The sequence below is a fragment of the Euleptes europaea genome, chromosome 9, assembly GCF_029931775.1.
Source record: "Euleptes europaea isolate rEulEur1 chromosome 9, rEulEur1.hap1, whole genome shotgun sequence".
NCBI classification, from domain to species: domain Eukaryota; kingdom Metazoa; phylum Chordata; class Lepidosauria; order Squamata; family Sphaerodactylidae; genus Euleptes; species Euleptes europaea.
The window spans coordinates 52,337,247-52,361,670 of NC_079320.1; the positions used below are offsets into that span (position 1 = coordinate 52,337,247).

The window sequence follows — 24,424 nt, forward strand, 5'->3', positions numbered from 1 at the left end:
TTCTAGCTTTCTTAATGTGAATCTGGGCCAGATTTGATGGTACAAAATACTGTGAAACCAAGAAAGCTGTTCCCCCCCCCCCCCTAGTAATTTAAACAAAACATATATTTCACATTGTAATTTTCATAAGAAGTTCTAATGGTGTAATCCCAAACACAGTTATACCCTTCTAAACCCACTGACTTCAACTGACTTGGGTACAACTCTGTTGAGGTTTGAACTGTCAACCTCTCAGAAGCTACTTTCTTCCTACTATATTTTAAGACTACACTGTCAAGACAAGTGAACACAAGTTTCTACAAACCTCTGAGGCAACTGTGCTTGATTTAATAGTACATCTAGAGAACTTCTCCCTGTGGACTATAATTATCATTAATTAGTTTACTTGACAGAAAATATAACTCCTGTCAGATGGATATAGACACAATCCACCCAAAGTTAATACATCTTTAATTCTACTGTAGTTAAATAAATGGGACTGAAAACTTTTTTTGAAGCAATGAAAGATTCTATACTCTTTAAAACATATGAGATGGAAATAATTTAAATGTTCCACTTTCATTAGCTACACTTAACGTTATATTATGAAAATTAATGAGGTTTTTCAAAATAATGCTTAATGAATCTTCAAATCAGGAATATAAATATTCCTACTGGACTCATTGAGAGTGAATAAAAATCTCTCCCACCACGGTGTTGACTGGGATATTGACGAGGCCAGCAGCCAGTCACAGGTCTTGTAAGAAGTATATAAACCCTAGCCAGGACACCCTGACAAAGTGAATGTCAGAGAGCTACATCTCCCCATCATGTTGGACACACTTAGAACACACACACAGAAGGGGGGTGTTCATGGCAGCTCTAGAGAAAGAGCACTTTGTGAAAATATTCAAGAAGGAAGAAGAGTTGGTTTTTATATGACGACTTTCTCTATCACTTAAGGCAGGATCAAACCGCTTACAATCGCCTTCCCTTCCCTACAACAGACACCCTGTGAGGTAGGTGCGGCTGAGACATCTGTGACTAGCCCAAGGACACCCAGCTGGCTTCATGTGTGGGAGTAAGGAAAAAAATCCAGTTCATCAGATCAGCCTCCGCCACTCATGTGGAGGAGTGGGGAATCAAACCTGGTTCTCCAGATCAGAATCCACCACTCTAAACCAACGCTCTTAACCACTACACCACACTGGAGAACACTGTTTCAGCATCTTGCTAGCACTGCTCTGCTCAGAACCCCTACAGGAATTCCATCTCAGGACAAAAACCCTGACCAGGATCCTCCTCTCCTCCACCTGGGGGTGCAATGACAATGCACTCCACACAGGCAGGCAAGGCAGGAAGAATCCTGCTTCGTGCTTGGACCATTGAGAATGTCTCCCCTCCTCCCCGTACATCTACCAACTGCATATTCTCTCAACAGCCCTTTGTCCCAACAATTGCTAGCAGTGTCTTCCACCCAGGGGGAAGAGGATAAGCCAGATTTCTAGGTAACTACCAATCACTCCACCCACTGTGAATTCTGGCCAAATACTCACGACATCCTTTTCCTTGAAAATTCCCAGGGAGCAGACAGAACAGGAAGTACAGAGAGAATTTCACTGCAACTTCTTACATGGGATAGGTAATTATTTGCTCAATTGACCCCACTGTGTTCCCCAACAAGTGAATCCTACCATGAGGAAAACCCCAAAGGGGAGGCAGGCAGTTTGGGAACTGGAAGAATAACATGAGCAGAGTCTTTGAGCCCACTTGCTGTTTGCTAGAGAAATGCTGAGGTGCTGCACTAACCTTGTGTCTCTACAATTCTGTGGACTTGAGAAAGAACTATTTAAACTCAATTACAATGAATTGAAGCCTTCAAGTCTCATACAAAGGTCTCATATGCCCCAATGTGATTTTTTCAGCTCCAATTAAGACACTGTAACACAGTACCAGAGCAAAATTAATTAAAACCAGAAAGTTATACTTTTGAGCCTTGACGTGTCTCTTTCTCCAACTGCACCAATGTAGCACCAAATGACACCACACAGCAGGAGCAGGAGCCGTACCTAAAAATTTCTTTGATCACAGGTCTGCTAAGAGAATGACAGTGCGGGATTCAGACGTACCACAATTTTTGAACATACCGTAACACGTTGAACAATATTACAGTCCATGCTCCAGTTCTGATTATTTCACAGATTGATACATTTTAATGTACGGTGATCTTTTTTTCACTTAAATGTTGAGAAAATGAATACAAACTCTCAAATATTTTTAAAGGTTAATTTCACTGACCATCTCAGAATCCTCTTGCGTTTCTATGTTGCCTGTTTTGTGAGGAAAGGTGCCAACACATATCATGAATGAGAGCCTATAAGTATATCCTATAATTACACCCTTGGACTCTATACCAGAAGTTTCAGCTCACTATAAAAGGGTGATTTAAAGACTAACATTTATTATGCAATGGAATCTGACAATTTCTGTACTTTCTCCAACCTAGTATGGGACACAGTGAAAGAACACTAAGATTATGTCACGTAATTTAGTAAGTCAGTCTGTTCTGAGATGATTTCAGGTTTTCTATCACAATTACATGGTGGACTAAAGATCCTTGAGGCTCTCACCTCAACATATGAAATCGGGAATATTCCTATCTTGTCAGCCAGCATTCCTTCAGCCCAGTTTTCATCCACTCGGCGAATCACAGTCAAAATATCATCCTGCATTAAAAAAAGAAATAGATAACATTTTCCAGTTCTGATTAAAAAACACTTCACCTGATTTCTTTTCTGAATATACGTATTTCCTGACAAAGTACTGAATGCAGATCAACTAACCAGAAGAAAAATGTACAAAGCAGATGTGCAGCTACAGAATTAAGAACCTTTCAACAGCATCCTCCCATTAGTGGAGAGCCCTGAAATGAATCCTCCAGACCAGTACATCAGGCATCAGACTGAATGCTCACACCCATTCAATTTCACCCCCACCCCAAAACCATTAGTATTAGAAAATATCTCAGTACATCTCATACTCCTGATAACTACCTCTCTGCTAACTTGCATTGTGTTTTTCTGTTTGTTTGTTTGTTTTTAATTCATGAATTATAAAAAAATAAAACCAAACTCTCCAACGCAAATCTTTAGGTGAAGACAAGCCCGGCAATGCCACTATCAGACAGGCTCTCTTTAAAAAGAGATCTCAAGAACCAGTGAGAGTGCAAAGACAGGAACTGGAAGCCTCAAGAGCCTAGCCAACCTGTTCAGGATAGACTGACAGGCAAAGTGTTTTTGGACTGTGCTGCTTCTGACTGTGTATGTATGTGTGTATGGGGGGGTATCAAATGACTGAATTGCTCCCATGCCGCATAAAAATACTCAGTGCAGATAGAGTACTAGTATGGTGCTAGCAAATTAGCTCATGCATTCTATACTAGTTTGACATAACTATACTTTTAGTAGTTAAGGGTCTGCTTTTTATTTTTAGCTTGAGGTGCCAGTGACAGAAATATTCGTTTGAATCTAAATGAAACTAAAAAAAAAGAGACCTTTTCAGCAGAGACCATATGAACTTAGTTCCAAATTGTCTTAAGGGAGCCATTGTAACGTAATAGATATCAGATACCAGATATCAGATAATGTAAATAGATAACATAAATGATATCAGACTTGGACCAAGGACATCAACGGCTTAAATCCCTTCTTGGTGTCTTAGACCACTGAGTCTTTCTCAGCCTAGCCCTATGTCAAAGGCTTGTGGGAGGGAGAGAAAGAAGATATATGCCACCCTGTTTTTCTCAGAGTGAGGGGGAGCAGTAAAATATAATAAATAAATGAGGTAACACATTTAAAAATACTCTAAAAATAACTTGGGTGACTTTCATTTCCAATAGTAAAGCTCAGAGAATTCCTGTAGAGAAAGCAATAATCAAATAATAAAAGCCTTTTGTACCCATGTACTTTAGATTTTTGACAATTGGTATAATATTGTTAAATTACTCCGTAATATAGAGATAACTTACCTTTGAAAAGGGTAAACAATCCTTATCTGCTTCCTTGTCTTTAACTTCAAAATCATAAAGTGCTTTGCACTGTGGTGGCGGTTGAGGTAAAGGTTTAATAATCTGGACAAAGTTGGTAGGGAAAAATCCATGGACACCGTTGACTTCTCCATGGTACCAATTTTCATCAACTTGCCGACGTAATATGATGATGTCTCCTTTGCTGAATTTAAGATCTCCGGGCTCTTTCCCCTCATAGTTATATAATGCTTTGGCACAGGGTAACTGAGGTACACCCTGCAGAAAGACATAATTTTGAAGTCACAGCATTAAAAAAGACATGCAATGTTCCACTCATACAGGCTTTCAAAAACCTAGACATTTTATAGTTGAATCTCTTTGGATCCCTTGCTGCAATTTGTGGTTCCTTATGAAAGTCAGAGGAGCCCCGTGGCGCAGAGTGGTAAGCTGCAGTACTGCAGTCCAAGCTCTGCTCACGACCTGAGTTCGATCCCGACAGAAATTGGTTTCAGGTAGCCGGCTTAAGGTCGATTCAGCCTTCCATCCTTCCGATGTTGGTAAAATGAGTACCCAGCTTGTTGGGGCTAAAGGAAAGTTGACTGGGGAAGGCACTGGCAAACCACCCCATAAACAAAGTCTGCCTAGGAAACGACAGGATGAGACGTCACCCCATGGGTCAGGAATGACCCGGTGCTTGTAGAGGGCACCTTTCCTTTTTTTTTTTTTTATGAAAGTCAAGACGGTATAATACAGATAATGAATAGAAAACTGCCTCCTCTGCTAAATGAGCGTTGTAAGAGTCCTCTTGCCCCTTGATGCTGGTAAGGCCCCTCCACCCTTAAGGATGGGAATTCAGCACCATTTATTGGGGGCCAAGAGGAAAGAGAGGATTTCCTGCCAAACCAACAGTTTCCATAATGCCACACCACTCTGATCAAGGTTTAGGGCTGTCTCAGATTTCCAGGAAGCCTCTTTATGGATTCCAGGCAGACAGAAGTTTTTCTTGCTCCATTAGTATCTGCTCAATTTGTCTACAGTAAAAGGATTCCTCCTGGGAAAATAAGAGAACTGGGTACTTGTTTTCTGCTACACATTGCTTGGGAGAGGGAAGAAAAACTAAGATTTCCTTTCTAAACACACATCTCCAATCGGTGCATTATTTGGATACCATCTTTCAGAACATTATTCAAGAATATGCCAAAGAAAACTTCAAACAAGCCCCCTAGAAATATTCAGCAATGCTTACATATCATTGATACAAAAATATCATAAACAAACACTATTCCTAGTATTCCGTCCATTTTTTTCAGCATTCTGCGATGAACTTTGACCTTGTTCTCACAAAGTTAATGAACTTTTGTCTGGGTTAAACCGCTCCAGACTACAGAATGGGTTTCACAAGATTAAGCATTCCTCTATATAAGGGGGGGGGGAGAGATTACCTCTAAATCAAAATTAGATGCCAGCAAGAAGGCTGTAGTAGCCTTCTCGCTGACTTAGAGTTTTCTATGTACAGGGAATATGTTCTGGTATGTATGATTGTTCGATGTCCATCATGTGACTGCCCTCTTACAGCCTGAAATGGTGCAGACCAGGGACAGGTTTACCACATCAATGACTATGCAGCCCCAACAACCAAATCAGAATGAGGCTATGAAGATAAGGAAAGGAGCCATGCAGAAAAAAGGAAGCTAAAGCCTCAACCACTGTGGTTACCGTGAGTCACTAGAGGCAAGGATTAGGTATAGCCTCTACCTAGATATTTTATTTTCATTTTTAAAATTCTACATTGCCTGAACCTGCCTTGAGGTGGCTTACAAAGTAAAACATAGCACACCATAAAAATGGTTAACGATTAAACAACCGGCATTAAAACCCCACCCAGAGCATAAAATCAGCACAAAACATTTAGCAGCTTTAAAAAAAATCTCATAAAACAGTTCTCAGGCTAGAAACAGACATTAAAAACAATGTTAAAAGAACAAGGCCTGGATAGAAAAACATGTTTTGGCCTGGCACCTAATACGGAGGATTGGCGCAAGGCGAGTCTCAAGGAAAAAGGCATTCCACAGACAAGGTGCCTCCATTGAAAAAACCCTGTCTCTGGTTGTCCCAAGTGCACATCTCTGCATTCTCCAACTGTTATAATTTTTACATCAACAGGGTGAAGGGAACTGCTACACTAGTATGTGGGGAAAGCTGAAATTTTTAGTGCTGGCCTTTCCCTTCAAACTCACAATGGCAAAGGGAGACCTTACTCCATTCACTTGCTGTCACGGCTTGGTATTTTTGCTAGGAGCGTTATTTCATCAGCCATGCTCAATGCAAGAACATAGAATGCAAATCTTATTACACCAGCGCCTGTGCTAAAATCGAACTTTAATGACTGCATTATACTGAATGTTACATTATCTCATTGATAGTTAACTGTAGCAGTATTCAAATAATTGGGTCATGTAGCAGTATTCAAATAATTGGGTCATGCAAAGCAACTACAACCAAATATCCATTTTTAATTGTGTTTTCCTTTGCAAAGGTAGTAAAAAAAAGATAACAATACATGGCTATTAAAAGAGCACCCATATTAAATAAATATTATTGTGTAATTTCCAGAAAACTGAAATCCAATAAGGTATGCATTTTTTCCAGCAAGAAAATGTTCAAGAATGCCTTTTTATTCTCTAGTTTCTACAAACTTAAACCAGAACAATTGGTTTAGATTGTAAAGAACTATTGTTTAGGGCTATTTTAGGGCAACATACCTAGAGGATTTTATTCATCTTGTTCTCATCCAAAGAATCTGACAGCCAGATCACAGTTGGGGATCTTTGGTCTTTAAACAGGCTCCATAAACCAGTTAATACTCTAATACTCAGCAGCTGTGGGTTACTTTACAGGTCCTTGAACATTTGCTGAGCTAGAGTTTACATTTCATTCTAAGTCTCTTTCTCACTTGGCTAAACATGAAAAGATGGCTTAAGGTAGCAGATAGAGACAGGAGAAAATAGATTCTGTACCTGTATGTTTCCAAAAGAAACAGTTTAATACTTTTCATCCGAACTGTACATGAGGTCTATATATAGATAGAAATAGGTAATCAAAATTATTTTTGAAGAAAAGCTGAGAAATGTTTTCTGGAAAAGTTATCTTAGTCCCTCCCCAGATACTACTGTGAACCTCTTGTCTTATATTGCCAGCAGCATGACAGAAGATCTGCAGTGCTATCCTGAAGCAGAGCTACACCCTCCAAATCCATTGAAGTAAATGGGCTTAGAAGGGTGTAACTTGACTTAAAATAGCACTCACTACTCATGGGGCAAAAACTCACACTGCAGGACTGCACATGGAAATAGCCACCTATGGGACTGCACGGCTCTTACCTATGGAATCATACCCACTCCTTTTCCTCCTCAGTAGAGAATTACACTACACTGAGGATGCTGCCATGTTGCAAGGCATGCATGCATGGAAAAGGGGTTTGCATGGACAAGGATGAACGTGGGGACATTCACCCTTCCTATTCCAAACCATAGAGAGGGTCACAAAAGCATTTTTATTGTTACAGAAATACATGTTGACATTTTCTTAGTACTCACTAGTGGCCGATTTAGCCATAAAGTAGCCTCACAAAGCAACACTACTTCTTCACCCAATGCGTAGCGAACTCATGGAATTCAACGCATCAAAGCACAGACATGGTTTAGAGAACTTTTTAACAAGGTTCAATCAACATTTTTGGAGGATAGGTCTGTTAACAGCTGTAAGCCATGAAAGCTAAATGGAACTTAAATGTTCAGTCAATACACCTCCTGAACAGGTATCAGGGACTGTGGAAGGTAATCCCCTACATGCGCCGCTTGTAGGCTTCCAGCTGGCTGCTTCAGAAAAACCAGAGTGGGACTAGATAGACCTTGATCTCACCCAGCAGGGGCTCACGTTCTTGGGTAGCAATCTAGACCAATTACTGCTTTTTTTTTACCCACATATTGAAATATCTGCCCCACAGCTATCTCTCCCAGGTTCAACCTTTCAAAGATTTCTCCCACCCCAAATTCCTCGCAATTATCCCTTCTGTTTCTTCATTTCTTCAGTTCATGCAAACTTTGCCTCCCATTTACTCTTCTTGAACCCATGTTGCCTGATCTTATATATGTTGTTTAAGCTAAAGCCTGTTTTCTTCCAACACTGCTGCTAGCTTCAAGAGCAGGGAGTACAAAAGGCATGATTTAAAAACAAAACAAAAAACAACCTGGCACAGATAGGCTGCTTTGCTTCAAAATCCCTCCCCTCCCCTGCCATGATCAATAACACTGGCACCAATGCAGCACTCTGACATAATCCATAGGAAAGGGAATAAAAAACCCAAACTTTTTTGTTTACCTGTGGAGGGGGGTTCAGTCTCAAAAATAAGTGCCAATTGTATTATTTAAAGGCTATGCATATGCAGGAGAAACCACTGTAATTTGCAAACATGTGCTAAGGTTTTTACTGTTCTTGTTTGCAATTCGATACGCTTTCTCTATATAGTGCTGCCAGTGTTAATAGAGAGGTGTGTCACAGAGTTTCCTGCCATTTTTACAACTAAATTAACAATTAATACAAACCCATTTTTGGTCCATTTAAATGTTTAGGCTTTGGGCTGGATCAAACTTGCTTGGCAGTGGTGGGAGTGTATGTGTGGAAGACTAAACATGGGCCTTCCCATGTAGCATTATGAGTCTTTTACCCCCACGTGATCACGAATCGTACAATTCTTAGTTTGTTACCTGGAAATTCTGTAACAGGCAATTTTTACAACAGCCGAGTACAGATGTGTGCTTACTCTCATTACCTTCCAAAGCCTCACTATCAGCTCCCAATAGCAAAGCAGCAGCAGTGAATGCAGATATTAAAATTACTTGCACAGTGGCTTGGAATCTGTAACAGAGAAAGAGAGCTGCTGCAAGATATTGATATTAATACAGGTAGTAGTTCACGGATTCTAAAATGATCAGTAATGTCCCTCCAAAATATGACTCCTTTAACAAATGGAATGTTGGACTTATTGTGAGTGCACCTTCTACTCTGAAGTAAGAAGAGCATCCTGATGGGTAGGTGATTCTTCCCATCAGCTCTGAGATCGGGCTTAGCTGCAATTGCCGGTCTTCAATTGTGGGAGGGAATTCCCACTCTCATCTTGAAAGAACTTAGATGATGTAAATAACCACCTCCCTTCCCCACTACAAGGGGTTTAGAAGAAATGACTGTGTACATGTAAATAAGGGAGAGAACACAATAATTATGGTTTAGTGCTTGATACAAGGAAGAACTCTGTCACATTCACATTAGAACTGGTACATGTGATCCTGCTCCCAAAGACGAATTCTCTCTTCCAAAACTAGGGCAGGATGCCTTATCTACCTCTGAGTAGAAAGAATAGTCATAGCAAGTCCAGTGGTCCATTCTTACTCGAAAGGGAAGCGTATGCCCTGACTGATGGGGTGTTACAAAGTAGTGTCCCATTCTGGTGGGGGACAACTGAAGAGTGCAGGACCACAGGACCTGTTGAAGGATTCTGTACCTGAAGACTGCATCAGGTGAGGAGATGACATCTGTTTTGTAATACTGAATTAATATTGATACTGATGGCCACGTGGCTGCCGTGCATGTAGCCTCTGATGATACATTTGTATTAAACCTTGGTCCAAGTGGTTGCAACTACTTGGACTAAGGGTACTGTTTTTTCCTAGAGGCCTAGGTTCATCCTGGTGTGCCTGACAATACATTCATAATATTATGTAAGTATCCAAGTTATGTCAACTCTCTTCCCTTAGAGGTGTAGGTTTTAGACAAAGGACAATAGCCACTGAGACACCCATTTCTTAAAGCTATAGGTTTTATTTTATGATTTTGGGTTTTTTAACTCACCAAAGTCTTTTTTTAAAAGATTTTAGGTTTTTCAGCAAACCTTGGGTGTTTCTCAGGTTTATTTCTCTTGTCTGTTCAATCTCCGGGTTTAAGTATCCTTTGGTTCGGCCAGGTTGAGAATTAGACTATACATGTAGGAACCTGCAAGGACTTGCAAGAAGAATCTCATTTCCCCACCCCCACTGTTTCCTCTTTTCCTTCCTGAAAGCCCCCATAGCCTTTCCCTTTTTCCTGCTTCCTTCTCTCCTTTCCACCCAACAGCCAACTTACATTTATCTGCCCCTCTGCCTTCAGCCATCCCTCTCCCCCAGCAGCCTCTACCAAGGAAAATTCTCGGCCAGTTGTGTGGTGCTGGCCACTGAGCCAGGCATGATTGGGAACCCTCAAGGACTTGTGGGGGGAGGCACCTCACGTTCCTTGTATTCCCCTCCCCACTGTCCAGAGTCAGGCAGTTGGCTATGGTAGGAGACGTGGGAAGTGGATACAGTCCAAGGTCAAGCCCAGATAATTCCAAGTCCGAAGCATCAAAGCAGGAGAAGACAAATCTAAAAGGTGTGGCCAGGTCTGGTCTAGAAGATTCAGGTTGCAGTCTTATGTATAGCATGGCTACAATGGCAGGCACACAAGCTATGTGTTGGCCCCTTCACTGGCTGTTTAAATAGGGAATTATCTTGCTGGGATAGATAAGCCAGCTGCAGTTAATTAGGTTGTTTCAGCATTCCCAGCCTGGTGTAACTTCATTTGCCTCAATGCTGCCTTCAGAGATTGCTCTCCACTGAGCCGTCAATCTTCTGCTTCTTTATCTCTCCTGAATTTCACACCTTAAGCACTTCCTTCGCTGCTCTAGAGGCTCTGGTGATCCCAAAAGTCAGGCTGGCGGGTCTCATGCACAGCTTGGGTTCCTGAGCTGGAGGGCTGAGGGCATGGTGCTACACTTTCTGCCTGTGTCCGCTCCCCTGTTACAACTTCTGTCTGTGAGTTCTCCTCTGTCATCAGCCCTTGGCTGGGACTGACTTCCTCCACCTCCTCCTCATCTGAGGAGGTGTCAGCAGGCTGACTCATGACACCCACACTCTTTCCCTCCTCCTAACAACCCCTACATCCTCTCCCCTTTCCCTGCCTCATTCTCCCCTTCTCAGCCATTCACCAACATCTCTCTCATCTGCCCGGCATCTTCAGTTATGTTTATTATTTATTTTCTTCCTTTATACACCTTTCTCCACAGTGGGGACCAAAGTAACTTACATTATTCTCCCCTCCTGCTTTTTACCTTCACAACAGCCGTGTGAGATAGGTTAGGCTGAAAGTATGTGACTAGCCCTAAATCACCCAGTGAGCTTCCACAGCAAGACAGGGATTTGAATCTGGGTCTCTGAAGCTCTATTACACCATACTGGCTTTCATAGGTTGGCTGCTGTTGAACAGTAGCAAGCAGCCAGGCCTCGTTGAGTCATGCAAGTTGGGTGGTATCAAGTCACCCAGAGGTTGCTGGCAGGCTTAGGGTTACTAACCTCCCGGTAGGGACCTGGAAATCTCCCAGAATTACAACTGAACTTCAGACGACAGAAAACTGTCCCTCTGGAGAAAATTACTTGTTTGGAAGAAGGACTCTATGGCTTTATATCCGGATGAGGCCTCTCCCCTCCCCAAACCCTGCCCTCAGACGCCACCACAAAATCTCCAGGAATTTTCCAACCTGGAGCTGGCAACCCTACCCCCAGGCCTGGCCACAATGAATCCTCCCTCAAAGGCCAAAACAGCCTTGGAAAAGGCCCTGCCCCCTCCCCCTGGAATACTGTGGTTGCCTAGCAATGGCCACTGATGGGAATCTGTTTCTTAAAGCCACAGGTCCTCCTTTTAGCATTTCAAGGGGTTTCAAACCCCCTCCCGCAATGTGTTTTTTTTTAAAAAAATAGATTTTTCTGCAAACTTGGGATGTTTTTCAGGTTTGTAGAAAGATCTGTCTTGCCTGTTCACATCTGCAATCACCAGATTTGTATCCTCAGATTTGGCCAACTTGGCTATTAGTATAAAGCAGTGGTTCCCAACCTTTTTTTGACCAGGGACCACTAGGACTTTTTTGTTCGGTGCAGGGACCCCAAGGTTCAAAGTAAAAATTCTGAGAATTTGAAAATAAACTTTAATCATAACTGTTAAACATTAAACTTAGAATAATATCTGAATATATATTTTTATAATAGAGAACTTTTACTTGAAAATATTAATTTATTATGGGTTTATAACTTTGTTTCGCGGACCTTAATTTAGTTCTCGCGGACCCCTGGGTGTCCACGGAACCCCAATTGGGAACCAGTGGTATAAAGATTATATTGAAAACAATTAAACATTTAAACACATAAGCCCATAAAAACACACAATCAGGGAAGAGGGCTAATAAGAGTTAGTGAATGAACACCAAACAAAAGCAAAAAGTCTTCATCTGTTGGCAGAGGACTGCAACAAAGGGAGATAGACGAATCTCCATGGGGAGAGAGTTCCAAAGTTTGGGTGCTTTGACTGAAAAGGTCTTTTCACATATTACCAGTCATTTAGTTTCAGATAGCAGGGGCACCCAAAGTAGGGTCTCAGAAGATCACCAGATTGGATTCACGTTGGTTCATACGGAAATAGGCAGTCCTTCAGGTGTGCTGTCCTCAAGCCGTATAGGGCTTTAAAGGCCAATGTGTGTGTGTGTGTGTGTGTAAAGTGCCTTCAAGTCGCAGCCGACTTATGGCGACCCCTTTTGGGGTTTTCATGGCAAGAGACTAACAGAGGTGGTTTGCCAGTGCCTTCCTCTGCACAGCAACCCTGGTATTCCTTGGTGGTCTCCCATCCAAATATTAACCAGGGCAGACCCTGCTTAGCTTCTGAGATCGGACGAGATCAGGCTAGCCTGGGCCATCCAGGTCAGGGCTTAAGGCCAATACCAGCACCTTTAATTGAGCCTGAAAGCAAATTGAGCCAGTGTAGCTGGAACAAGATTGGAATTATATGGAACCTATGACCCACTCCAGTCAGCATTCTGACTGCAGCATTCTATACCCACTATAGCTTCTGAACAGTCTTCAAGGACAGCCCCATTTACAGTGCATTACAGTAATCTAATCTAGATGTTAGCAGGGCATGCACCACACTGGCAAGATCTTTCCTGCTCGTGGAACAGCTGCAGCTGGTGAAAGGCACCTCTAACCACCACTGCTACCTATTTATCCAACAGGAAGCATGGGGCAAGGGGAGTGCAACCCTATCCAGAACAGGAGACACCCCAGTTCCTGGGTCAAACCTCCCCCACACCCCCGGAAGCACCTCCATTTTGTCAGGATTAAGTTTCAGATTGTTAGCTCTCATCTATCCCAAAATTGCCTCCAGGAACCTGTTCACAGTTTCCACAACCTCCCTGAGATCTGCTGGAAGAGCCAGATAAAATTGAGTGACATCTGAGTGTCAACTCACCTCAAGTCCCAGATTACCTCTCCCAGCAGCTTTAAGTAGATGTTGAAATTAATGAGGGAGGCCAAAGGGGCCTAGGAGCAGTCCCCCAGCATCACACCACGAAATCTACCTTAGAGGTAGTTCCGAAACTTCCGTAAAACTGTGCCTTCAGTCCCAATCCTGAAAGGTGGTCCAGAGAGATACCACAATTGATGGTATTGAAAGCTGCTGAGAAGTCCAGGAGAATTAGCCTGTCCATCTCCCAGTGCAGGTCATCCACTAAGGCGACCAAAGCCATTTCAGCCCATAACCAGGTCTGAAGCCCAACTGGAATGATGCCAATGATCTGCATCATTCAGGAATTCTTAAGTTGCTCAGCTAGCACTTGTCCAATCACTTTGCTCAAGAATGGTATATTTGACTCTAGGTGGTAGTTGTTCAACTCTCCTGTATTCAGCATACAAGGACTGATTTGCCAAAGTCAGTAGTCAACCATGTTCCAAACTCTGAAAATGATGCTAGTGACTCAGAAGTACTGCTGGAACCACATTCCCAAAGAGATTCCCCCCGCCCCCGGTCCCACATTGTAATTACCAGGGTGCAAGCCACAAATGACAAGATCAACATGAGACAACTAGAGTCATAACTTATGTTGATTATATACCAGACAAAAAGCGTTGTCAGACTTGACAGGTGTGGTCAAACTTGTCTTGATCTTAAAAATCTGACTATGTAGATATTGCTGAAATTAAAATTCCATATACATCAGCTTGCAGAAATGGCATGCATAGAAGAAATAAAACTGAACATTTATTTCTTTAGTATATTTTTATACCATGCTTCCTCCAAGGATCTCAGGGTGGGATTAAATCTGCTAAAATTCACACTGTGATTACAGTATGCTTAGGTAGGGACATATTTAGGTAGATTCCCCAATTAGGTTAGAGCTGAAGACCCCACAGCACAGTGACTAAAACAAGGCTCCCTTCATTTTGCCCCATGGAATGAAAATTGCAAGATCAAAGCATAAGCAGGACAGAGTACATGTAAACCACAATATCATATTCAGCTTTGTTACAGGATGCAGTCTGTGTTGGCTGCTGGACAAAAGAATTAATTTCTGTACTAAGTGTGCTTGTTTGGTAATCTTAAAGTTGTACATATCTCAGTCTCAAACTGCTAATTTGAGGACGGGAAGAGTAAAAGGGGCAAAATTAAAGAATGTTTTCATTATACATACAGGTTCCTAGTGACGTGGTTAAACCACATTTGCACTACAAATACAACACAGGAAGATTAAGGCCAAGAGGTCCATAGCTCCTTGTGCCATTTAAAAGTTACTAGTTTCCTTCCATGTGTTTGTAAGCATTGTTGGAAAAAGCCAGATAAAATGTGGCACCCAGATGTTCAAACAGACATGATCTTGTCAGTTTACCATAGCTTGGGGGGGGGGAATGCTTTAAGTACAATGAAAGGAATATATACCATACGGGCACACACAGAGACACAATAATGAAAGACACTGACACAGAAAAAATGAATGTTTTCACGGCACCATTTTGCAGGTTTTCATTTATGCTGAATTTCCATTGAAATATGTGAGGCAGATTTCAAAAACACTGAAACAACTAATAAAAACAAGCACACACTAAAATAATGTCCAATCACTAAGTCAGCAATAATAAAAGTACATAGAAATGCTGTAAATAAATAAATACTAGGAAAAAATTGTATCAGTACCTGCTTAAAGGAAAGCTTTAAGAATTTTTTTTTTAATTATCTGGTGGTAGAAACTGTGCAAAGTGAGAACAAGGCAAACTTCATTAGGGAAGTAATTCTACAACATGGGTGCCACTACTGAAAAAGCCCTGCTTCATGCTTCAACTGATCTAACTTCTGTGAAAGCTTTAAAAGGTAGGCTATAACTATTTCAGATACATATTTTATGAACAATAGATTGAAACGGACCTAGCCCATAACATCATCCAGCCATAGAGACTGCTGCTGCTGGATTTGCTGAGAAACAAAAATATTAGTTCTATACACACAACATATTGGTGTTCGGAACCAGTGTTCATGTGACAGGGAGGGGAACTGCTTGTTGGCCTTGCCCCCACTTGCAACTATGCACACTATCCTCTCCACCTTGTACATATGTTCACTGAGTGTTTACTGCTCCTAGGCACAGCTACTATATGCAGTCAAGCTGAATGAAGATTTTAGTCCTCATCATGGGACAGAACCTATGAATGTATAGCTTTTGTTGTGTGGCGAACATGCACTGGCAGTATTGGGGCCAGCGTGCTTGCCCCAACTCCCCCTCCATGTTCATTGGCCCTGTGTACCACTAGGTTGGGTATAACGCTACTGTTGCATGCCCCTGAGCCTGGAAAATAGACTGGGTGTCAGGTGAACCTCTGCTGGGAGTTCAATAAGTGGCCCACTGCCATGGAGAAGGACCTCTCCCTCAGGACTATTCACCCTACTTTTGCAGGTAGGAATACATGGAAGAAGGCCTACCTGGCAGAAAGATGATTGACCAGTATAGAGTAGTAGTAACTCTGCCTTAAGGTACCAGTATCTAAGACACTGGTACCTTAAGGCAGACTTATATGGAAGGGGGCAGCACTAACACAAATGTTATTCTGAGGCTGTGTTCTGTGTACCCCCAGCTCCCTGAGGTACTGTGGGTCACTAGGTGCAGGGTTTAGTAGTTGTTCCTAACTTCTTTTCCCCTTTTAATTCATTGACTATTGTTTTTGTTAAATGTGCAAACTTCCCCTAGCCACTTTTGAAGCGCCTCAAGTTTTAAACAGCAGTATGATCCACAACAGAAATTGTTTTTTTGCAGATATGGGGAAACAGAAGAATGAAAATTCCTCTGAGCTTATAGAGCATGTTTGCTCTATAAATGTCATTTCTCCGAACTGTGATTTTCAATGTAAAAATTTAACAAGCTATTCATTTAGGATGATTACTACATTCTTAGAGCCAGCAATCAAACTGGGACTGTTAATACTCAACAGCATAGTATTACACGTTATCTGCAAATTAACACTTCAAAGGGTCTGTGAATGAGAAATCAAGTTGCCCCTGGAAATGTAACTGAGCTGCTGTTACTTAGAAACAAAAAATCTGAGGGAACATATAGTTGTTTCCTCCAAACACCTGATATGCGTACATATTAAAAACTATGCATACCTATTAAAAATATCGATTCTTAGATGACAAGCTATGCTTTTAGAGGCAGAAATAGCATGCATACTTTTAAAAACATTTAGAAATGACTAGCATAGCTTTTGTTGTCCTTTAAATTAAATTTATTTAGTTTCAGGAAACTACTTTTTTTAGCACACAAGAAAAAGTTCTGTCAGTAGTTACTCTTTTCTCTGAACAATAGCTGCCACTGTCCAGAGTTGCAATGACCTTTGCACCGCCACCTACTTTGTTTCCTTTTGGAATGCCATTCATCCATCTGAAGCACAATTGAGCTCATTATTACCTTATTTTCTCCACTCTTGGGGAAGGAAGAGACTAACACTGTAACGCAAGGAGGTTTCATCTCTGTCTGGCAGAACAACCAAGGGCAAAATACGCACTAGTTTTAATATCATACATTTAAATGCCTGCAATGCCTGCAGGGTAGGATAGGAATACCAACAAGCCAGTTACTAACTTCTCCAACTCGTCTGTGTTCTGTGTCACCGTAAGTCAGCTGTGACTTGACAGCCAAAACAAAAACACTGTCAGAAAAATCACAAGTAATATAATCAAACATCCTCTTTAAAAATGGTCTTACACTGCTTTCCAAAACGTAAAAGAGCAGGTGCCTCCGTGACACTTTCTAGAACAGGGGTGGGAAATGTCAGGCCCAGGGGCCATTTAAGGCCCGCAAAATCATTTGGTCTGGCCCTTCAATGGTCCTGGCAGATCTCTAGCTCAGAAGGCTCTAAGACTGGTGATCCGCCCCCTCCCACAGAGAAGAATAGCCTCTATTCAAGGCAGATGTGAGTTTGTTTTGCTGAGAAAAGGAACCTTTCCCCCCCTTGCAGAAGAGTCTTAGCTATGGAGCTGCTAGGACTGCCCAAGAAACTGTGTTAACCCTTTCCCACCCAGGCCATGGAGAAATATATTCCCTCTGTACGACAAGAGGGCTGGAGGCAGAAGTGGCGACAATGGAGGGGTTTAAAGGGAGCAGGCCCAGAATGCACGGGGCGGGGGGGGGGGGTTCTTAGCCAGTGTGTCCTCATTTCATCCCTGCAGGTGGAGGTAGCAAGAGCCGACTGTAGAATCTGGCCCTGACCATGTGGAGCAGGAGCAACTCCGGCATGTGGCTGGACGGCTACGCCTGGCTGGTGCAACAGACCATCCTGTGCCACCAGGTGGCCAAGTGTGCCACCGGTTGGATGCCTGCCTGCTTGCCCGCACTGGAGGTGGTGGTCATCTGGGGCAGCTGCCTGCTTGGTCAGCTAATTTTTAAGTTGATAATTTTGTATGGTCCGCAAATGATGTTATAAATATCCAAATGGCCCTTGGCAGAAAAAAGGTTCCCCACCCCTGGTCTAGAAGATCATTTCATAATACAGGGGCCACTACTGAAAAAGCTTGAGATCAAGCATTGGCAGATTGAACAAGTTGTAAGGGAGAATAGCAAAAGGCCCCTATCAGAGTATTGCAATTGCTGCATGGGGTTCATAAAGAGGCGGTTCTTCAAGTCTGAGAGTCCCAGACCATGAAGACCCTTAAAGGTAAGCACTAACAATGTGACTCAGAAACAAATACACAAAGTCAATCAAATGTATAACAGTGAAAATAAAAAGCATGCCATAACTACTAACTCATACTGCCCTATGTGTCTAAGATACCTATTCTCCAATAAAATCACTGGGTTTCTGCTCTCCATGCTCTGCTGAGGATGGTCAGTCACAGGAAAAAGAACTAACTGTTTGGGGAAAATCAGAGTATTTTTTACCCCAAAGTGTTATACGTACCGGAATAAAAGCAAATCTATTGGAAAAGCATGGGATTGTTTTATACTCCAGTTGCTTTTTTAATTATAGAAAGAATAGGGACACTGCTTACTAATGTGCAGGTGACAATGCCCTATGAAGAAAACTCCACAACTTTCTGCTAGAAAAGTGCCATCAATGCAGAAATTTATCCTAGACCATGTTAGCAAGATTTTAAACAATTCTGCCTTATATTGCTTAACATTTCTCTAGAACACAAAGGATTAAAGAAGCACTGCTCCAGAACAGGTTCACTCACCTGAATAAATCACACTGCTTTTTTAAAAAAAGGCAGGCCTCTGATTTTAATGTTGAAATTAATCACAGACTTGCAAATGGGATAATGCTTTGCAGATTACTCATTAATAACACTTGTTATTTCAATACGAATTAAACATAATAGTAAAACTGTTATCCCCATAAAAATAAATTACACAACCTGGACTGATTTACAGAGCTGCAAGATAGGCTTTTAGTCTCTTGACATTTGTCCAAACCCAATTTTGAAGTTCTATTTAAAATTTCTTTAAATTTATCTGTGGGAAAACCATGCAGTGTGAAATCTGGTGTGCCTCATTAAATTTAATACCCGGTTTCCATGCAAGCCAGAAGAGTGCAGTGCAGCAGTGTGATTATAATGTTATTATCCAAAGGCCTTGGCTGAACCTCTTCTTTCAAAGTGGACTTCCTTACTCAGAGCCTTCAACACATGATTTGCACCTTAATGTAAAAGAGATGCTTTGGAACACTACAAGGACTGGAACTCTAAAAGTAGAACTCTGGAGAGGCAGCATATAGATTTTTAAAACAAATAAAATTCTACCAAAACAAATATCTGTAAATATTGCATGGTCTATGGCAAATCCCTGCTCCTTGGTCCACTCTTCCTTTACCATTTAACAAATATACATATGTATAAATACTTCAATATTATATATAACACTAGGGTTGCCAGATCACCCACTGCAGCTAGAGACATCCTGGCAGCAGCCTCCAACTTCTGCTGACACTTGACAAGCTGGCAAGGGAACAAATGCTCCAAAAATCAACACTGGAGTTAACTGTGTGACATCACTTCTGGGGCAAACCCGGAAGTGACATCATTGCATCAATGGGATCCTTTAGAATTCACCAAAAACACTATGGTAAAACCATGGAGCTCCCAGTGAATCCTAGAGCGGCGTGTCAATACGATGACATCACTTACAGGTTTGCCCAGAAAGTGACATGCTGATGCTCCACCATGTCCCCATCCCTCCAGTCTCCTGCCAGACTGGCAACCCTATATCACACATATGTTCCTACACACAAAACACCCCTGTCCATGACCCACTTCATGCATCTGATGAAGTAGGCTCTAGTCCACAAAAACTTACACTGGAATAAAACCTTTTAAAATCTCTATTATAATATAAGGACTCCTAATTTTGCTGCAGCAGATTAACAGGTCTACCTTTCTGGAGTGAATGTGAGTGTAGCTTGAAAAGTGTCCTGACCTGGATAGACCAGGCTAGCCCAATCTAATCAGATCTTGGAAGCTAAGCAGGGTCAACCTTGGCTAGTACTTGGATGGGAGGGTTGCTATGCAGAAGTTGGCAATGGCAAACCACCTCTGAATATCTCTTGCCTCAAAAACCCTACGTTATCATATGTCAGCTGCAACTTGACAGCACTTTCCACCAGCAGCAGCTTGAAAGCAGGAATCTGTTCAAGTTTACGCATAGCAAAAATCAAAACTCAACCGAGTCCCTGTAAATGCCTGTCCCTTTCTCTTTTATCTCTCTACATCCCCTTTTCCTCCCTCCCCAATTCTCCTCCATCATAGCAAATTTCCCCCTATACCAAAGCTCTATAAACTTTGTTCTAATCCCCAATTTCTGGTTTGGTTTTCTTCAGTGGTTTACAGATGTACCTCCCTACTGGTTCAGAACATCCAACTCCATGTAAACAGTGACATTTTTGTTATGTTATATAAAATAACCCCCCCCCCCAAATTGAACTGTATGTTAGATTCTGGGCTCTGGGTTAGATCCCTTGGAACATTTCAGAATTTGGCCTTATAGCAGCTTTTATGTAATGTCTTGCGCAAACAGAACAGCACTGTCACATAGTGGTATACAATCCTCTTGTGTTTACTGTGATGAACTAGGAACAGCCTTGGCCTGTCATGGACCCCCTCCATGGTAATACCACAACATTTGATCCTGGCTATATTACAACTATTTGAATGTAGAAATCTTCCCCAGCCCTTATTTGTCCCTGGAAAGAATGGGTGTATTTTTCATTACAGGATCAAGAAACCACTTTCAAATAAATGCAATACAGTTTAGATTGTTGCGGTGTGGTGGAAAGTGCCATCAAGTCACAGCTGACTCATGGCGACCCCATAGAGTTTTCAAGGCAAGAGACATTCAGAGGTGGTTTGCCATTTCCTGCTTCCATGTCACAACCCTGGTATTCCTTGGAGGAATCCCATTCAAACACTAACCAGGGCCAACCCAGCTTAGCTTCTGAGATCGGGCTAGCCTGAGCTATTAAAAAATATTTGGCTTTGCTCATGAAGACTAAGAGCCCATTCCTGAAAGGGGAGGCCAAACTTCTCAGGAGCCGGTGTGACGCCGTGCCTGCGTAGGTGCCACCTTATCACAGAATAAGGTGGCACCTACAACAGCAAGGGGGCAAACACGCCAGCATCCAGGAGCTGCAGAAAGCAGCCACGCCAGCAGGGATTTCCCAGAAGGGAAAGCCTGCGCTGGCATGGGGGGGGGGGGCATTCCCAGGGCGTTCCAAGGGACGGAGTTGAAATTAGTCAGCTTCCTGACCCCTTTCGCCCTGGGTGAACACCCCCTCGAGCAGTGGCATTCCTATGCCACTTTTTTTGTTGGTGTAGCCCATTGCTTTCTATGGGGCATTTCCCCCTTTTTTATTTTAAAAGTACTTTTATTTTCCTTACAGCAGCTGGGAAGCCTCTGTGGAGGCAATGTGGCCCCTCCTGGCCGCTGCCTAACTGCCCACCCCCCTTCAGGAATGGGCTGCCCAGCTATTCAGGTTAAGGGCAGTGCCAACAACTGATTAAAAAGTATTAGGTTGATCTTTATTTGGTCAATCAATAGAATTTAAATCAACATACTACAAAAATCTCAGTGACTAAGAAATACATTACAAGGAAGTGAAAGATAAATTACCATGCAACAAAAGCGGTCACTAGTTAAAGTCTCTAGTTGGACCCAAGCTACTACAAGTGGGATTCTTCTCATGGAACTGAACTTTCTCACCTATCCTCTCCCCCCTTAAGCCCACTGTGCTCCCTGAAATGCTGCTGTAGGGATCAGGAGACCCCAAAGATCTATGTGGGAATCTGCAGAGGGAGCAGGGTATCAGTGAAGAGTGCCACCCTCTGCCAGCAGAAAGGCACTTCAGCTACTAGAAAATAAGCTCTAAGGCTGACCTATCAAGTTGGCATTTAGGCAAATTTATTTAGGAAATTGTTATGCCATCTCTCCAGAGCCCTTTAAAAAGAAAAAGCAAGCAATACCTATACATTTAATTAATACTGCTTTGAAAAGAGACAGAAATGCATGAAACAATGGTTACTAGGAAGGCTGTACATCTAGCTCCCTGCCTAAGAACTGGATAGCACGAATATTAAGAGAGGGGTAGGGTTGCCAGCTCCTGGTTAGGAAATTCCTGGGCATTTGGGGGCTGGAGCCTAAGGAGGGTGGGGTTTGGGGAGGGGAGGGACTGCAATGGAGTATAATGCCATAGAGTCCACCTTGCAAAGTTGATATTTTCTCCAGGTGAACTGATTTTTGTAGCCTGGAGATCAGTTGTAATAGCCAGAGATCTCCAGCCACTACCTGGAGGCTCAGTCACAAAAATATATATACTTGGGCTGCAATATTATAGTTAATCAAAAGTATGCAGTCACTATGGCTCAAGAATTTTAAAGAAATACAAACCAATAACACAAAAACACAAATTTATAACTGTTATGTATTACTCATTTGTTACTTCACAAAGACTATGCAGATTGTAAAAATTCTAGTTGCAAAAAATTAGGCACAGCTGCTAATATTCTTATAGGCATATATAACAACAGTTATGGCAAATCACAACAAATAATAAGAACACAACAAGACAGGATTCCGGTATGTGTCCTGTTTCAAAGCAAATTTCTTCAGTTGGTAAGTATAATAGTCCTGTTAATTATAATTAATTTTCTTTTGAAGATTGCTTGTTTTAGCGTTGCATCTTGCTGTAGCTGTTTGTAGATTTTCAAAGCTTTTGGAGTTTCTTTTAAGTAGTATATTCCAACGGTGTTTCTATTATACTTTTGATTAACTTCCTGGAGGCTGGCAACTCCAGGGAGAGGGCACATAGAAGAATCATGTTGATCAATACATTTTTAAATAGAAGTATTAAAAAGATGTTTTACTGCCAATACTGATTATGAATGTTTCATACACCCATGGCTATGTACATGCACCAGCACAAACAGTAAAAGCTCCAAAAGGATTCAGTTCCAACTCTATTCTTTGGTCTATTTTAAATAGTTCCTAAAATGCTAGTAGCCTACTAATGCCAATGGAAACTCAAATCACTTACATTAAAACCATTAAGGTAAAGCTGAAGCATGCTATTAAAACACACACTGAGGCCACAGCACAAGCAATCATTAAGAATTTGTCCCATTGATATCAATGGAAGCTAGTTAAAGAATGTGCTTAATTCTTCCTCTGAAATCAATAAAACTTGCATGGTTAATTGTGACCAGGTCTTGCTCAGAATGTTCCCTTTGTCTAATTACCACAATCTAGGCTTTAATGGAGTACTTAAAGACCCTTTTAAGCATTGGAAAGGAACAGATATTACAACCCAATAAAGCTGTTAACGAAAGCATTTGAATATCAACACCCTTCTTTCTATTCAACTTCACACAAGATAAGCAACCTTCTTCTTTATTTAACAATTGAAAAATATTCTATATACTGGATCCTTGTTATAAAAGAGCCTTTAAAAAAGGCATGATATACCTTTTATTGTTAATACATGACACAGACTTTGTACATTTGAATACTGTCCTTGTCAAAAAATTATATGCATGTATGGTTTAAACCTTTCATTTAAGGACTATGTGAAATGGAATGCAGAGGGAGCAACATCAGAAAAAAATCTCACCTGGAGGAAAGCAGGTGAATAGAACAAAAGTTGTTTCTTTTTAAAGGGATCTATGGAAGCACAGAAAACTGTTCTCACATTCTTAACCACATTCTTAAGATGCAGCTTGATTAATTGATCTCACATATGGCATTAAGGTAGAAATAATGTTAAGGTGGAAATAATGTTGACAACATTGATGTATTTTAAAATGTGCTGTCACCTTCTATTTCAGAAACGCTTGCATTTCTAGTAATGAAAATGACAAAATTTGATCAAACGTATCTCCTAATAGACAGATTTCATCTTTTGCAAGCCCCAGGGGAACAACAGTTATTAAAGCTGGTCCTAGAACACATCTTACTTTGCTCTATCAAAGCTCAAGTACTGTAATATGTTTCTGTGGAAAACAATAGAAAGTAGGAGTACAACTCTAAACACACCAAAAAGATACTCCTGTTTATTCAAATGTCCAACTGAGTTCAGTAGGGCTTAATCATTAGTAACTGCCCTTAGGACATAAACTGGAGGAACATGCTTTCAAGTGCCTTCTAAGATGAATGTGCTAAACAAACAACTTATTTTTCCTTAAGGCTACATCTTAGTTGGCTCAGAAAAAAAAATGAAAAGTCTTTTTGTCCAGAAAAAGAAGGGGTCTTCTGCATTACTCAATTAAAATCAAGCCCTGAGGCTGTAAGCCATACAGAGGGTTTTCATGGTTAACATGCTACACACAAGTTCCCTGCAGCTCTGAGAAAGTGCTGTTTTAGCATGTAGTCTAAAAACTTTTATTCATATAAAGGAAACAAAGTTCACCTGCCTGACTTCCGCCATACCTATATAACCACACCTCAGCTTTGGGTACCAAGTAAGTCTGCAGCCAGTCAAAGTGTACCTGGGTGCTATAAAAATC

The 24,424-nt window shown here is 41.5% G+C and overlaps 1 protein-coding gene across 1 annotated transcript in view; it reads right to left on the reverse strand.

The window, feature by feature from the left end:
- SH3RF1 (SH3 domain containing ring finger 1) overlaps positions 1-24,424 on the reverse strand; it is a 59,247-nt gene that overhangs the window by 19,135 nt on the left and 15,688 nt on the right. The window contains exons 3-4 of the mRNA XM_056855212.1: positions 4,007-4,282; positions 2,610-2,705 (exon numbers count right to left, since the gene is read on the reverse strand). Coding sequence (XP_056711190.1) covers positions 2,610-2,705; positions 4,007-4,282 — 372 coding nt within the window. The remainder of the gene's footprint in view (positions 1-2,609; positions 2,706-4,006; positions 4,283-24,424) is intronic.